The sequence below is a fragment of the Coregonus clupeaformis genome, chromosome 34 (assembly GCF_020615455.1).
Source record: "Coregonus clupeaformis isolate EN_2021a chromosome 34, ASM2061545v1, whole genome shotgun sequence".
NCBI lineage: Eukaryota > Metazoa > Chordata > Actinopteri > Salmoniformes > Salmonidae > Coregonus > Coregonus clupeaformis.
Window position 1 is genome coordinate 35,483,729 of NC_059225.1, and position 14,831 is coordinate 35,498,559.

The window sequence follows — 14,831 nt, forward strand, 5'->3', positions numbered from 1 at the left end:
GACCTCAACCCAATTGAGAATTTGTGGTATGACTTAAAGATTGCTGTACACCAGCGGAACCCATCCAACTTGAAGGAGCTGGAGCGGTTTTGCCTTGAAGAATGGGCAAAAATCCCAGTGGCTAGATATGCCAAGCTTATAGAGACATACCCCAAGAGACTTGCAGCTGTAATTGCTGCAAAAGGTGGCTCTACAAAGTAGTGAATAGTTATGCACGCTCAAGTTTTCTGTTTTTTTGTCTTATTTCTTGTTTGTTTCACAATAAAAAATATTTTGCATCTTCAAAGTGGTAGGCATGTTGTGTAAATCAAATGATACAACCCCCCCAAGTACTAGTACTAGTACTCAGATAAAACAAGTATTATAATGCAAGGTTTTCGATTCAGCTGATTGAATGGCACCATTCAGGTTAGAGGAAAATAGAAAAGAAAATAGAGCATGAACTCCACAAGGCAGTTATAATCCACAACAGGTAAGCCTTTGAGGACCTGCGACTTCGAGGAAGAGAAATCTTGCAGTGTAAGAAATTGCTACAGAAGACAGAAGTGTCTAAGGATCTCGTTTACTCCAAGTTATTCCTTCAGTTTGGAGCCAAAGGGTCTACCAAACGACCAATATCAAAAATAGCCCTTAGCGATCCTACCGAGTTAAAGGCAAGTCTTCACCAAACCAAATAGTTTTACTGGCTCCCATTGCGGAACATATTTATACCATACTGTGGTCATACCGACTGCACAAAGGACGAATGTGTAGGCTACATAAAACTGTTTTCATTTTCCAGATCAAATCATATTTTGCTATTCTTGTACACCCCCCTGTGAACACGATGACAAACAACACAAAAAGGTAAATGCAAATAACATATTTAAAAGGGCCTAATAGCAATTCCCAAATCAATGCATCATTTTGATTAACTGTACTTATTCAGTTTTACATGCTCTCCTCCCCCTCCCCATCTGATGGTATTTTCCAAATGCCAGGTGTAGACGAATCGCCATTACCGAAGCACAAGTCATTTAGCAATATTGTGGCCAAACTAAATTCCAGCCTTCCCGTTTCGTTTACATGATGTTATGATTCATTTTTTGCTCTAGTGCCTGCCACACTGATCCTATAATTATACACGCACGCACATACACACACACACACACACACACACACACACACACACACACACACACACACACACACACACACACACAAACAAACACGCCGAATGGGAAATCAGACCCGGGCAGACACCCACTCTGCCCCGGCATGAAATATCATGTTAGTGTGTGATATCATTGTATAGCCAAGCCACTGCAAATTCATACAATTTCATTATTCAGCTGGCAGCAGCAGCGGAAATGACTGTAACATCTCTAATGAAGGATACAAACACGAACAATACCTGCAATTTGATCTAAAAGTGTGGATCTGACAAATGTGTCTCCCTGGATTGACCTCAAGCTTTGAAAAGGGATGATGCACACAGTCTGAGGCTGATGCAGATTTTATTTATATTTGTTTCTCAGGTTGCCATTGGGAATCAAACAGTGTGTGGGTGAGGCAATATCTTAAATGTTAAAAGTTATCTCATCTAATGGGATGCTTAAGTGCAAATAAGTAGTGGGTAAATCTGAATGTGAACTGAATCAACAATGTTGGTGAATGCAGTACCAATAATTTCCTTCCCCATCAGATAATTTATCTCACCTGTCCAGGAGCTGCATTCTCGCATAGGAGGGTCTCATACTCGATGGCAAACACTGGAGCGTTGTCATTGATGTCCAGAACTGTGATGGCCACAAAACCTTTTCCAATCTGTGTTGAATCCTCTGAAAGAGAAAGAGGACGAGAGAGAATGAGGGATAGAGAGAGAGAGAGAGAGAGAGAGAGAGAGAGAGAGAGAGAGAGAGAGAGAGAGAGAGAGAGAGAGAGAGAGAGAAGAAGAAGACAGACAGGAGAGAGAGAGAAAACAAGGTTTTATAATCATAGCTGGTTCCCGTCAATTCTTTACTCTGACTTAACTTTGTGTTTACCCTCATCCACTTACCCTACTATCGATCTTTCTCATGTCTTTTTAATTAATCACAAAGGTCGAGCAAAATGAACAAAATGCGGCATGACGACATATGCAAGGCATTCACTATCAGCTGACAGCCTTAGTTGCTCTGGTGGGGATCAGCCAACATGATCAGGCAGCTAATTACGATTGGAGCGGAGCTTAGGTGGTAAAGGGATGCGTACGACATGGCATCCTATACCCTTTATAGTGCACTATATAGAGCAGTGGCGGTCGGTGCCGTTTAAGATGAGGGAGGATGATATTTTTTTTAATGAGCATGGCCTTATTTCTATTACAGCATATTGGATGCTCAATGTAACATTGATAGGTTTAGGTTACTACATTATATTTTCTCTATACCCATCATGAGGTTGTTACAACCTAGCCCCAGACACAGCCTAAGTGACTGTGTAGTAGCACAGGCCATCCTGTACCACAGGCTCAATCCCTGCTCTGACACCAATGCAGCACTGAATAAAAGGCTGGCTTCTGAAAGCCTGGATGGACAATGATTTAGCCTGGCGTCAGCAGCCACGCCGACAGGAGAGATTACGTGTTGGCTGACATTCGGGGGCGGCTGATTTAACGGTAATAAAAAGGACACGTGGCACCCCGGGGCACAGACTTGTTGTCATTGGCGTGTTCAGAGCAAAGTCTGGGCGCGGATGAAATGTGAGCACTGTCCGTCCATGGCTCAAATGCCTGAAGAAGTGCTTCTCTGCCCTCTTTCGTTACAAAAAGCCCATTTACTATAAAAAGCGTAATAAGGCATCCTGGGCTCTGAGAGAGACTGCCTGGACTTCTGATTCTACAGCTGCTGCTTTCCACTGTAAAGAGAATAGAAGTCTGACTGTGTGTCAGAGGCCAACGTCTCCTCAGTGTAGGGCTGTTGTGAAATTGTTCAGTTATTATTAATGATGTTAACTCCCTATGTGTTACTCCATTGAGACAAGAGGACGAGGAATCATTTGAGCATTCGTCTTAGGCCTATATGTGTGGTTGAACCACAAGGCATCTACTTGAGCGATGAAGATTACGATGTTTGAGTTTGTGACTATTTGTGCATTGAGTGCAAAACTGATAAAATGTACATCAAATTGTCACTGTATCTTCATTAAGTGGTTTTAAACTCATACTGATTATAGGTACTTAGTAGAGTAACTAGTATGTCATTTAATGGAGCTTGTGAGATGATTCCTGCCCATTGTGTCTGCGTGGGCAGAGTGGGCCAGGGGAAATGCGTGAGCCACTTTGTCCTTGAAGCCGTGGAGGGATGAGTCAAAGGCATCACAGCACCTCTCCTCACATTAGCATAGTTCACCAGCGGGTGAACCATTGCCTGCACCTGCCCTTAGTCAGCAGCTCGCCCCTCACACACGCCACGACTCACAGAGACCCGGAGGTCGCAGTGACCTCCATACGTCAGAATTAACATTCAGTGACAGCCCCGCTGCAACCCACACACCTCGTCACGTTAATGCAGGAGGCACAACGCAGTGGCAATGAGGTGAGTATGACAAGACAGAAGGGACTACTATACTTTATGCAGGGCCTTTATAAAACACTGACTAGTCTGACTTTGAGACCTGATGTGGAGAGTCGTTGTTGAAACCTGTGTGTGGGTGTGTTTGAGTGTGTGTGTGCATACGTGCGTGTGCGCATGTACGTGTGTGTATGTGTGCTCTTACGGATCTCCATGGCGAGGATGGTGAGGTTGTGGACAGAGTTGACCTCTCTGTCCAGGGACTTGGCCGTACTGATGACCCCACTCAGAGCATCCACATTGAAGAAACGCTCCAGGTCTGTGTTTCTGTCTATGGAGTACCTGGAGACAGACCGATCCACAGCCAGTAAGTCAGACAGACACAGACAGACAGACAGACAGACAGACAGACAGACAGACAGACAGACAGACAGACAGACAGACATAGCTATGTCTTTTCCTTTTGTAGAAAGTTCTTATTGATTTTACATGTAATAATTTATCTCTGAAACACTTTTGGAGGAATAAGAACTTTTTGAGTGCTTTTCAGTCCATCTTCAACTTTTAGATTTTGACGAGAACTGCTCTCAATCAAAGTTTTTTAAGTAAGAAGTTAGAAGCTGGACAGCGATGGGTTAACTCTGAACACAGAACAAACACTATGAAGTCCTGTACAGCAGCTCATATTTCTGGACAAAATGACAACTTCAATAAGCCTATATCCAAAGGGAATTATTCAATGTAATTTGACTCAATGTAATTGGTTGCATTAGTTCCACAATAATTCTAATTTCACCAGAAGTAGGGCCATATTATGCCATATTATTAAAGACGCTGAGAGCCGCCACACCCACAATGGCTGAGTAATTAGATTTTCTGTTTAACATTACTAACAATCCTAACCGCCCGAGCATGAATACCACCACACAACACTTTTTATTTTCAATTAATGCATAATGGGAGGGAGTCTCATGAGTGACATGGGGCAGATTGCGTTTCTGTGGTTGCCATAAAAAATAAAATAGAACAAAAAAAAGGCCATGGAGCTGGTACAGACTGTTGACCCTTCTGGGGGATTGCCCTTCGCTTGTTGAAGATGACATTTCACTTTTGCAAATGTTGCGTTCCCTCGAAAAGCACAACACCATCTGGCTTCAGTGCATGTCACACAGTCACAGAGGGAGTTTAGAACTCATGGTGTTAGTGGTTTAAGTGTGTTGTGTAGGTGGTGCTTAAATGTGTCACTACTGAGATGTTAGAAGGTATTTACAGTCCTACTCTAAAGGTGTTTGGACCTCCTGTCAACCTGACGGTGTAGCAACATGTTGAAAGAAACAGGTGAAATCGCTTGGAATTCACCACTCTGTTGAATAGGGCCAAGCTGGGTGAAGTTGTTTTAAGAAACAGGTGCCACATCAGAAAATGGCTGGGACAACAGAGAGATTGGCTGTAATGGTGTGTAATAACTGGAGAGCTGGGCTCTACCTGATGGCACTGTTGGAGGAGTCAGGATCGTGCGCAGAGACCCTCCCAATGGAGGTGCCCACTCTGGCGTCCTCAGAGACCACCATCCTGCTGAGCTGAGTGGAGAACACAGGCGGTTCGTTCACGTCCTCCACCGCCACCTTGACCGACGTTGTGTCGCTGAACGAACCCAGGTGCACGAACGCAGGGTCAATGTTCCGATTGGTGGCTTCGATTCGCACATTAAAGCTGTTCTTGGTCTCAAAGTCTAACGACTGAACAAGTAAGACCAATAAAGACAAATAAAGACAGACAAATAAAGACAGACAAATAAAGATTAAAAGGAAGAAAATAAAAAGCTATTTCATATTTCTTTACAAAACAGAGCTTGAGAGTATAGGTCAGCCGGATCCCAGAAATCGACAGAGTGACCTTCCAATCAAGGTAAAGCATGTCCTGATTTATAAACACTGGCCACATTTTCTGTAAATGGTGAGGGCAAAGCCATAAAGATACTGTATTTGTATGTGCATCGCTCATGCCAACATGGCCTCGTAGTACACCAGTATACTGAAGAAATGCAGGTGCTAGAGTCCAATGACCCTATGCAACCTTGCACATAATCAGACTCTCACAAATACATCTTTCATCCAGACATTTTTATATTGACTTACTATGTAGTGTGAAGCAAACTATTGATTGCGAGAAAAGGCATACAACACATCACGGTGAAAGACATTTCAAAATGTGAGTGTTTAGAAGATATGTTGTCATATGTTTGGCTTATTGGACTCACAGTTGTAGCCCTATAACATAGGACATTGATGTGACACATTTATTGTCTGTGTTTATTGTCGGTATGACTTTCCACTCTGTGGTACTCGTCTATGACTGCTGATGGTGAAAACAAACAAAAGATCAGATTGGACCCTGTGACAAAACTGGCTTGGGGCCAACAATAGCTCTCATAGCTACAAAGTATCATGGCGTCCAGAGACTGTCTCAAATTCTTGAGTGGCCTGGGGATACCCTTTTAAACCCAAAAAAAACACTAAAATAGCCTACAAGTAAATAAACTATTGACATAGCAATAACGTTCTATATTTTGACCACTAAGTAAAAAGTAAGTAAAGTTTATGAGTGCTATAGGCTGAAAAAAAGCATGCCTATAATGCAATTGAAGCAAGACATCAAAGCATTAATATTACACAACTCTACTTCACCATAGCATCCCATCATATTCTCAGAGTGAGTCATCATCAGCTTTGGACAGTGTAAGGCCATGGCCAGACAGAGATGGATGGAAACGGATGAAAAATATGCATTCGTCACTATTTGTTTTTGACGGCCAAAAGTTTGACGGACAAAGTCGGAAGTGTTGCATGCGTAAAAACAATAGTGTCCATCAATGTATGAGCTCCATAGAAAAAGATTTGTCTCATCCATTTTGGACGGATACAAAATCTCTGCATGTGTACCTTTTGAAGGATGATGACGCCATCTTGCGTGTCCTCGTCTGTAGTGATGTTGAACACCCCAGGTCCATCCTCCATGATCCTATACTCCATCTCTGCGTTAGGGCCTATGTCTGCATCCGCAGCCTTGACCCTGGCCACCACGGATGCCACAGGCAAGGACTCCAGCACCGTGTACTGATAGTTCTCTGGTGGAGAGAGTAGAGGTTAGAGATGAGGTGGTTTCCTTACTCCTTAGCAGCTCAGATTTATAGTACCCCCCAGCTGCTTGTGATTTCCCTCTCTCACAATGACTGGTCAAACAGCAAATTCATGGATTCGTTTTTTTTCTTCATTTTTAAAGAGGAAATAGTGACAATTTATATTTAATGAGTAGTTTTACATTTTAATAAATTTATGATCGAATGGGCAAATATTTTTTTCTTGAACCTTACAACTTTTAAAACAATGGAGTTGTTTGTATTCACATGACAATGTATTACACATTCTGACCACTCCACGCTACATGAAACATAATATCTCTTGACCAAAGTGAATGGAAGAGTCCCGATCCCTGCGTAATATGTTTTGGTGGGATGAAATGTCCACTGGAAGATTCTATTACATGCAAACCCTCCCATTGTGTTCCCAAAGTATTTGTCTGAACTTCCCTGACTTAAAGCATAAGAATAAAAGGAGGGAATCAACTTCATAATCATAATCTTCCCAATCACTATGGCAGAGCTTATTACCAGACCTTTCTGTGTTCCTCACCCCAGTGGTTCCCGACATTGCGCTCCTGACATTGTTTGCTACACAATGGCTTTTTAATTCGCCATGGAATAGCGGCTCCATAAAATAAAAAATAAAAATGATTTCCTCCCCTCCCCTCATACTGTGTACGCTCCTCTTTGCCCCCTGGCAACCGCCTCTCCCCTCTGTCCTTGTGCCTCCCTCCAGCCTCCTCTTCCTTCCTATCCTCCAAGGGCTAGTGTTTCTAGACTCTATAAGCTGTGGTGCTGTGTAATACTCTATTAATTCTGACCCATGCCTGGTCCCAAAGCATCTTTCTTCCTAGCACAACAGTGGTGGGTTAAAACGGCCGGTCGTAGGACTATCAGCGGTAAAGCAATTGCGGAGGCCACAGATTATCATGAGAAGCACCTCACGCCTTTGAATCCCAACGCCTGGCCTGGAACTAATTAGCGGGCCGTGAAATAGGCTGATGACAACAAAACAATGTTAGCCTGATCCTGGTATCCACGTTCTCCCCTCATTCCCTGCTCTGATGTGGAGTGAGGGGAGAAGGAAAAAGGTTTATACCTCCTAGGGCAACCTTCATTTGAAGCCTTTGACCATAAAAGTCATACATGTGCTGTGAACAGCCTGATGAACAGATGGAGAGATACACAATGTTGAGCAAAATTACACATACACATGAAAGGGGTACTGTGGTTAAATGAATCTGCAATATCAAGTATAGCCTACATTTTCACTCAAAACTTTCTCCCCTAAACTGTCATTGTGAATGAGAGTGATTTTAGAGATTCATGTCAAACCTCCACTATAGTGAGACTGAGATGACAGTGAATGGAGGGGTTCAGGGCTTTGTCTGAGAGGGAGAGAGACACAGTAGATTGCATGTTGTCAGTGTCAGTGACGCACAGAGCATAAAGGACTCAGTCTTACTACGAGAGAAGCGTGGCGGGTTGTCGTTGACGTCGGTAAGAGTGATCGTGACAGAGGTGGTGCCTGAGAGGCCACCCATCTGGCCCACCATGTCTTTGGCCTGGATGACCAAAATGTACTGGTCTTTCACCTCTCGGTCCATGTTGGGCAGCGCCGTCCGGATGACGCCTGGAGAGGAGAAAGAGGGAGATTCAGAGATAGAGAGAGGAATGACAGGAAAGAAGAGAAAGGGATGATAAGAGTGGAGAGAGAGAGGGGGAGGACAGGAGCGGATAGAGAGAGGGGTGACAAGAGAGGATAGAGAGAGGGGATGATGGGACATTTTTGTACAGAGAGCTGAGGGCTGAAAGCATAGTTTGCTCACCTGTTCCTGTGTTGTCAAGGAATGTATTACCTGTCTGTTCTACTCTCTCATAATATATTAATCATACAGAAAGTACATGGACTCAAAGTGTCAAACAATCCTGACACTAGAGTGAAAACACTACTGTGGTCAACTTTATACAGTATTTCTGCAAGGTGCTGAGTAAAATGTAGTCTGCAGCAAAGGCCCGTGGCCCTGTGCAGTTGCTTTTCTTTTGAACGAATACACCAACTAATGAAATTGAAATCAGCATTTTATCTCCTGACTGTAAAGATGAAAATCGGAATAATCCCACAAAATTACCACAAATCTTTCATGGAAAAAAAGTCCTAATCCTTCTAAGGCAATTACTGTTGCATTCATAGTTAATGACTTACAGCACGCAACTCAGTTTCATTTATTAAGAGGCACTTATTGTGGATTCCGACGGAACATGGAAGATTACTCATTAAGTAGCTCAGGAACCCGAGAAACACGCTTCCTGAAAAATTGGATCATGTACGTTTGCTTGCTCTAACTCTCTTTCTTCGAGCTTGCTACAGAATGAACCGATCAAAGATTAATCACAGGGCTGAAGTCAGCCTGAGTTAAGGTTGGTTTATTGTAATACTTTAATTGAAAATACATAGCATTTGTCATGTAAGTGTCACGATTCAGACAGACGACCAGAGGACCACAATTGCGTCACACCAGAAAGTTTATTAAACTTAAGGGAAAAGGGAAGTAGGGAGTGAATGAAGGCTCCAGGGGTAACAGGGATCCCGTCCAATGCGCTGGGTCTGTGCCCCCCCCAGTGGCAGCGATGCGTCCTATGAAGCCGGTGGTGGGTGGTCCAGAAGTCCTGGGGGGGGGGAGACACAGACACAACAGGGCGGAATGAAACCAGGCAGCAGTACAGTTCAAGGGAATCCAAAATACGTAGTAGCAAGGCAGAAGGCTGGTCAGAGTTACCGGGATTGAAGAGTAGTCAGGAGTCGTAATGGCAGAAGCAGGTCTGGATCTCCTAAGGCAGAAGAGTATCCAATAAACAGGCAGGTCCGGGGTCACAAAACCAGGGTGAGCCAGAAGCGCGAGCAAACAGGTTCCGGGTGTGAGCTTTGCAGACGATCTGACACCGGAGAGCTGAAAGACAGGGCCTTAAATACTGGGAGAGGTTAGTGGGTAATGCAGCGCAGCTGGCAGAGTAATTAGAGCCGAGCAGAGCAGGGACAGGTGGAGCTAGTTAGGCTGAGTAGAGAGAGGGAGGTGAGCAGAGTGGAAGATAGTGGAAACCAATTAAGGTGGTAACCCGGTGGAGTGAGAGGGCTCATGACAGAACCCCCCAAGGGACGGCCCCAGAAGTCCCAAGAGCAACACCACGCCGGGCGGGAGGAGGGGAGCCGGAGGAGGGCTAGAACTCCTCCGAACGGTCCGAGTGAACGTCCTCATCCTCGGAGGAAGCCGGAGGGCCGTGGTCGGGAGATGGGACAGGTCCCGAGACAGGATCAGGCACAGGACAGGAAGCCGAGCGGGCCGGACGGTTAGGGACCCCTCTGGGGCGGCCCCTACGGATTGCAGGTTGATCAGGATGCCGTTGGTGGAAAGCGGTGATGAGAGTCCTATCCACAATCCGACTAGCTGGCACCCAGGTCCTTTCCTCAGGTCCATAGCCCTCCCAGTCAATGAGGTACTGGAGACCCCTACCCCTCCGTCTGGACCGAAGCAGGCGGCGGACGGTGTAAACCAGACCACCATCGACGAGCCGTGGAGGAGGAGGACCAGGCGCAGCAGGGACCAGCGGACTCTCATGGATGGGCTTAATCTTAGACACATGGAAAGTGGGGTGCACCCTCAGGGAATTAGGCAGTTGGAGCCGGACAGCAGTTGGGCTAATCACTCTTATGATAGGGAATGGGCCAATGAACCGAGGTGCCAGCTTCTGCGACTCCACCCTGAGTGGCAGGTTCTTCGATGACAACCACACCCTTTGACCAACATGGTAGGTGGGAGCAGGAATTCTCCGACGGTTGGCCCCGGTAGTGTAGCTGGCAACGGACCTGAGGAGTGTGGCTCGGGCTTGTGACCAGGTGCGGCGACATCGACGGGCAAAAGCAAGTGCAGATGGGCAAGTAACCTCCTCCTCCTGGCTGGCAAAAAGAGGAGGCTGGTATCCATAAACACATTGGAAAGGGGACATACCGATGGCAGAGCAGGTCAGAGAATTGTGTGCGTACTCCACCCATGTCAATTGCTGCGACCAGGAGTGGGGGGTTGCGTGAAGTCATGCATCGCAGTGCCTTCTCGAGCTCCTGATTAGCCCGCTCTGACTGCCCATTGGATTGGGGATGGAATCCGGAAGTCAGACTGACTGTGGCTCCCAGCAGGTGACAGAACTCCTTCCAAAAAGCGGAGGAGAATTGTGGACCACGGTCAGAAACAACATCCCTTGGCAGTCCGTGGATCCGGAAGACGTGTTCCAGGACCACCTGGGCGGTCTCCTTGGCGGTTGGGAGCTTGGGGAGGGGAATGAAGTGTGCCATCTTGCTGAAACGGTCAACGATGGTGAGAATGACGGTCATGCCACCTGAAGGGGGCAGCCCCGTGACAAAGTCAAGGGCGATGTGAGACCAGGGACGTCTGGGCACAGGCAGGGGCTGCAGCAATCCGGCTGGGGGCTGGCAGGACGACTTGTGTTGGTTGCAGATGGGGCAGGCTTGGACGAATTCCCGTACATCCTTCCTCAGAGAGGGCCACCAGAACCTCTGGGCGAGCAGGTTGTAAGTGCGGGTGGAGCCAGGGTGACAAGCTAGGCGGGAGTCATGTCCCCACTGAATGACCTGGGACCTCAGGTCTTCGGGGACAAAAAGGCGGTCAGCTGGGCAAGTGCTGGGACCTGGCTGGTTACGGAGAGCCTCCAGCACCTGTTCCTCAACAGCCCAGGTCAGAGCTGCAACGATGCAGGGACTTGGCAGAATCGACACAGGGTCCTTGGAGGGGGTGTCATCCTTCTGGAATTGACGGGAGAGGGCGTCTGGCTTGGTGTTGCGTGATCCAGGCCGGTATGACAGAGTGAAATTAAACCTGGTGAAGAACAGGGCCCAGCGGGACTGCCTGGAGTTCAACCGTTTGGCCGTGCGGATGTACTCCAAGTTCTTATGATCGGTCCAAACGAGAAATGGAATGGTGGACCCCTCCAGCCAGTGACGCCACTCCTCCAAGGCAAGCTTCACAGCCAGCAGCTCACGGTTCCCTATGTCGTAATTGCACTCAGAGGGGGACAACCGACGTGAGAAAAAGGCACAGGGATGGAGCTTCCTATCCTCCGCAGCCCACTGAGAAATCACAGCACCAACTCCCACATCCGAGGCGTCCACCTCCACAATGAATTGCCGGTCCACATCAGGCATCTGGAGGATGGGAGCGGAGGTGAACCTCACCTTGAGGGTACTGAAGGCTTTGTCGGCTGCTGGGGTCCAGGTGAAGGGTTGCTTGGTGCTGGTTAGAGCAGTGAGAGGGGCAGCAACGGTACTGTAGTTCCGGATAAACTTCCTATAGAAGTTAGCAAACCCCAGAAACTGTTGCAGCTTCTTTCTGTTCTCCGGAACTGGCCACGAAGTGACTGCTGATACTTTGGCAGGATCCATTTGGATACTTCCTTCTGCCACTATGTACCCCAGGAAGGCCACTGTCTTGACGTGAAACTCACATTTCTCTGCCTTGGCGTAGAGGGAATTCTCCAGAAGACGATGAAGGACTTGCTGGACATGGCGGGTGTGTTCAGACAGGTTTCTGGAGTAAATTAAGATGTCATCCAGGTAAACGAAGACAAACTTGTTTAACATGTCCCGCAGTACATCATTCACTAGAGCCTGGAACACAGCAGGAGCATTGGTGAGGCCAAAAGGCATAACCAGATACTCGTAGTGGCCTGTTGGTGTATTGAATGCGGTTTTCCATTCATCTCCCTCCCGGATCCGCACTAGGTGGTAAGCGTTTCTGAGATCCAACTTGGTAAAAACAGTGGCTCCCTGGAGCAACTCAAAAGCAGAGGTGAGCAGAGGCAGAGGGTAACGGTTTTTCACTGTGATGTCGTTGAGTCCCCTGTAGTCGATGCAGGGGCGAAGAGATCCGTCCTTCTTCCCCACAAAGAAGAAGCCAGCACCAGCAGGAGATGAAGATGAACGGATTAATCCTGCGGACAGAGAGCCATTGATGTAGTCCTCCATGGACTTTCTTTCGGGAGCAGACAACGAATAAAGACGACCCCTTGGAGGAGCTGTTCCAGGGAGGAGGTCGATGGCACAGTCGTACGGTCGGTGAGGGGCAGAGATGTGGCTCTTGCTTTGTTAAACACCTCTCTGAGACCATGGTAGCATTCTGGGACATTGGAGAGGTCCGGAGCGGAGTTAGTAGGTACTGGCCGAGGGGGTAGTGCGGCAGCAAGCAGGCAGGTTCGGTGGCAGTCCTCTCCCCACTCCCTGATCACCCCGGTCACCCAGTCGAGCTGAGGGTTGTGCCGGGCGGAGCCATGGGTAACCCAGGATGAGGGGTTGGCCTGGAGAGGGGAGCAGGTGAAACTGGATAGTTTCTTGATGGTTTCCGGACAGACCCATCGAGACCGGGGCCGTGACATGAGTGACCGATCCGAGTAAGTGTCCGTCCAGTGCCCGGGCAGGAATAGGAGGTGTCAAACGGAGGTTCTCCAGTCCCAGTTGGCGTGCCAGCTTGACGTCCATTATGTTGGCTTCGGCGCCAGAATCCACCAGAGCAGCCAGGGTGTGAGTTGAGTCAGAGAGGCGGAGGTGAACTTGCAGCAGGGGTTTGCGGTCGGAGGACTGGATGGTCATTGAACTCGACCGGACTCCCCCTACGCCCGGTGAGCTTCGGCCCTTTAAAGGGCAGGTTACCACACGATGTCCATCACCTCCACAATAGAGGCAGAGGTTTGAGGTGAAGCGGCGCTGGCGCTCTGCAGGAGTGAGGGAGGCTCGCCCAATCTCCATAGGCTCAGACTGATCAAGCTGACCTGGGTGAGTGGCAGTAGATGACAGGAGCCCAGTCGGATCTCTCCGAATGCCGGTAGTAGGTGGACCTTGGCGCCCCCTCTCACGACGACGGGTCTGTATCCTTCTGTCGATCCTGACAGTCAGTGCGATGGCTTCATCAAGAGTGGAAGGCAGTTCATGGGAGACCAACTCGTCCTTGATATAGTCAGCCAAACTATGGAAGAACGCGTCCACCAACGGTGGTGTGTTCCAAGAACTTCGTCTAGCCAGGGTTCGGAAGTCGATGGAATGGTCTGCGACTGTACGTCTGCCTTGTCGAATACTGAACAGTTCACGAGACGCCTCTGCGGTGGGTGAATCCAGGTCAAACACCTTCAGCATCTCCTCAGCAAACAGGTCGAAGGTTGCACATGCGGGGGTTTGACGTTCGAACTCTGCTGTTCCCCAGAGTCGAGCTCGGCCCGTCAGGTGAGTGATGGCATACCCAACTTTAGCCCCCTCCGTGGCGAAGGTCCTTGGCTGCAAGGAGAACTGAAGTCGGCAGCTAGTCAGGAATGGCCGGACCTGGGTTGAATCGCCGTTGAACCGCTCGGGGTTTCCAATCTTGGGTTCCGGAGCAGCGGCTGCAATGACCGGGGCAGGTAACTCGGGGGCTGGGCTGGTGGGCAGACTGGCTGGGGTAAGGTTGGTGAGGAGTTGAATGAGCATGGCGAGTTGTTGTTGCTGCTGCTGGAACTGCTGCTCATGCTCATCGGTTTCCATGTCGGGGAAAGTGTGCGCTGAGTCCATAATGGTCAGATCGTACTGTCACGATTCAGACAGACGACCAGAGGACCACAATTGCGTCACACCAGAAAGTTTATTAAACTTAAGGGAAAAGGGAAGTAGGGAGTGAATGAAGGCTCCAGGGGTAACAGGGATCCCGTCCAATGCGCTGGGTCTGTGCCCCCCCAGTGGCAGCGATGCGTCCTATGAAGCCGGTGGTGGGTGGTCCAGAAGTCCTGGGGGGAGACACAGACACAACAGGGCGGAATGAAACCAGGCAGCAGTACAGTTCAAGGGAATCCAAAATACGTAGTAGCAAGGCAGAAGGCTGGTCAGAGTTACCGGGGATTGAAGAGTAGTCAGGAGTCGTAATGGCAGAAGCAGGTCTGGATCTCCTAAGGCAGAAGAGTATCCAATAAACAGGCAGGTCCGGGGTCACAAAACCAGGGTGAGCCAGAAGCGCGAGCAAACAGGTTCCGGGTGTGAGCTTTGCAGACGATCTGACACCGGAGAGCTGAAAGACAGGGCCTTAAATACTGGGAGAGGTTAGTGGGTAATGCAGCGCAGCTGGCAGAGT

The 14,831-nt window shown here is 48.2% G+C and overlaps 1 protein-coding gene across 1 annotated transcript in view; it reads right to left on the minus strand.

Moving 5' to 3' along the window:
- The window catches only part of LOC121550060 (cadherin-7-like), a 200,304-nt gene that overhangs the window by 47,211 nt on the left and 138,262 nt on the right, over positions 1-14,831 (minus strand). The window contains exons 5-9 of the mRNA XM_041862168.1: positions 8,141-8,308; positions 6,476-6,660; positions 5,019-5,272; positions 3,739-3,875; positions 1,699-1,820 (exon numbers count right to left, since the gene is read on the minus strand). Of these exons, the coding sequence (XP_041718102.1) occupies positions 1,699-1,820; positions 3,739-3,875; positions 5,019-5,272; positions 6,476-6,660; positions 8,141-8,308 (866 nt within the window). The remainder of the gene's footprint in view (positions 1-1,698; positions 1,821-3,738; positions 3,876-5,018; positions 5,273-6,475; positions 6,661-8,140; positions 8,309-14,831) is intronic.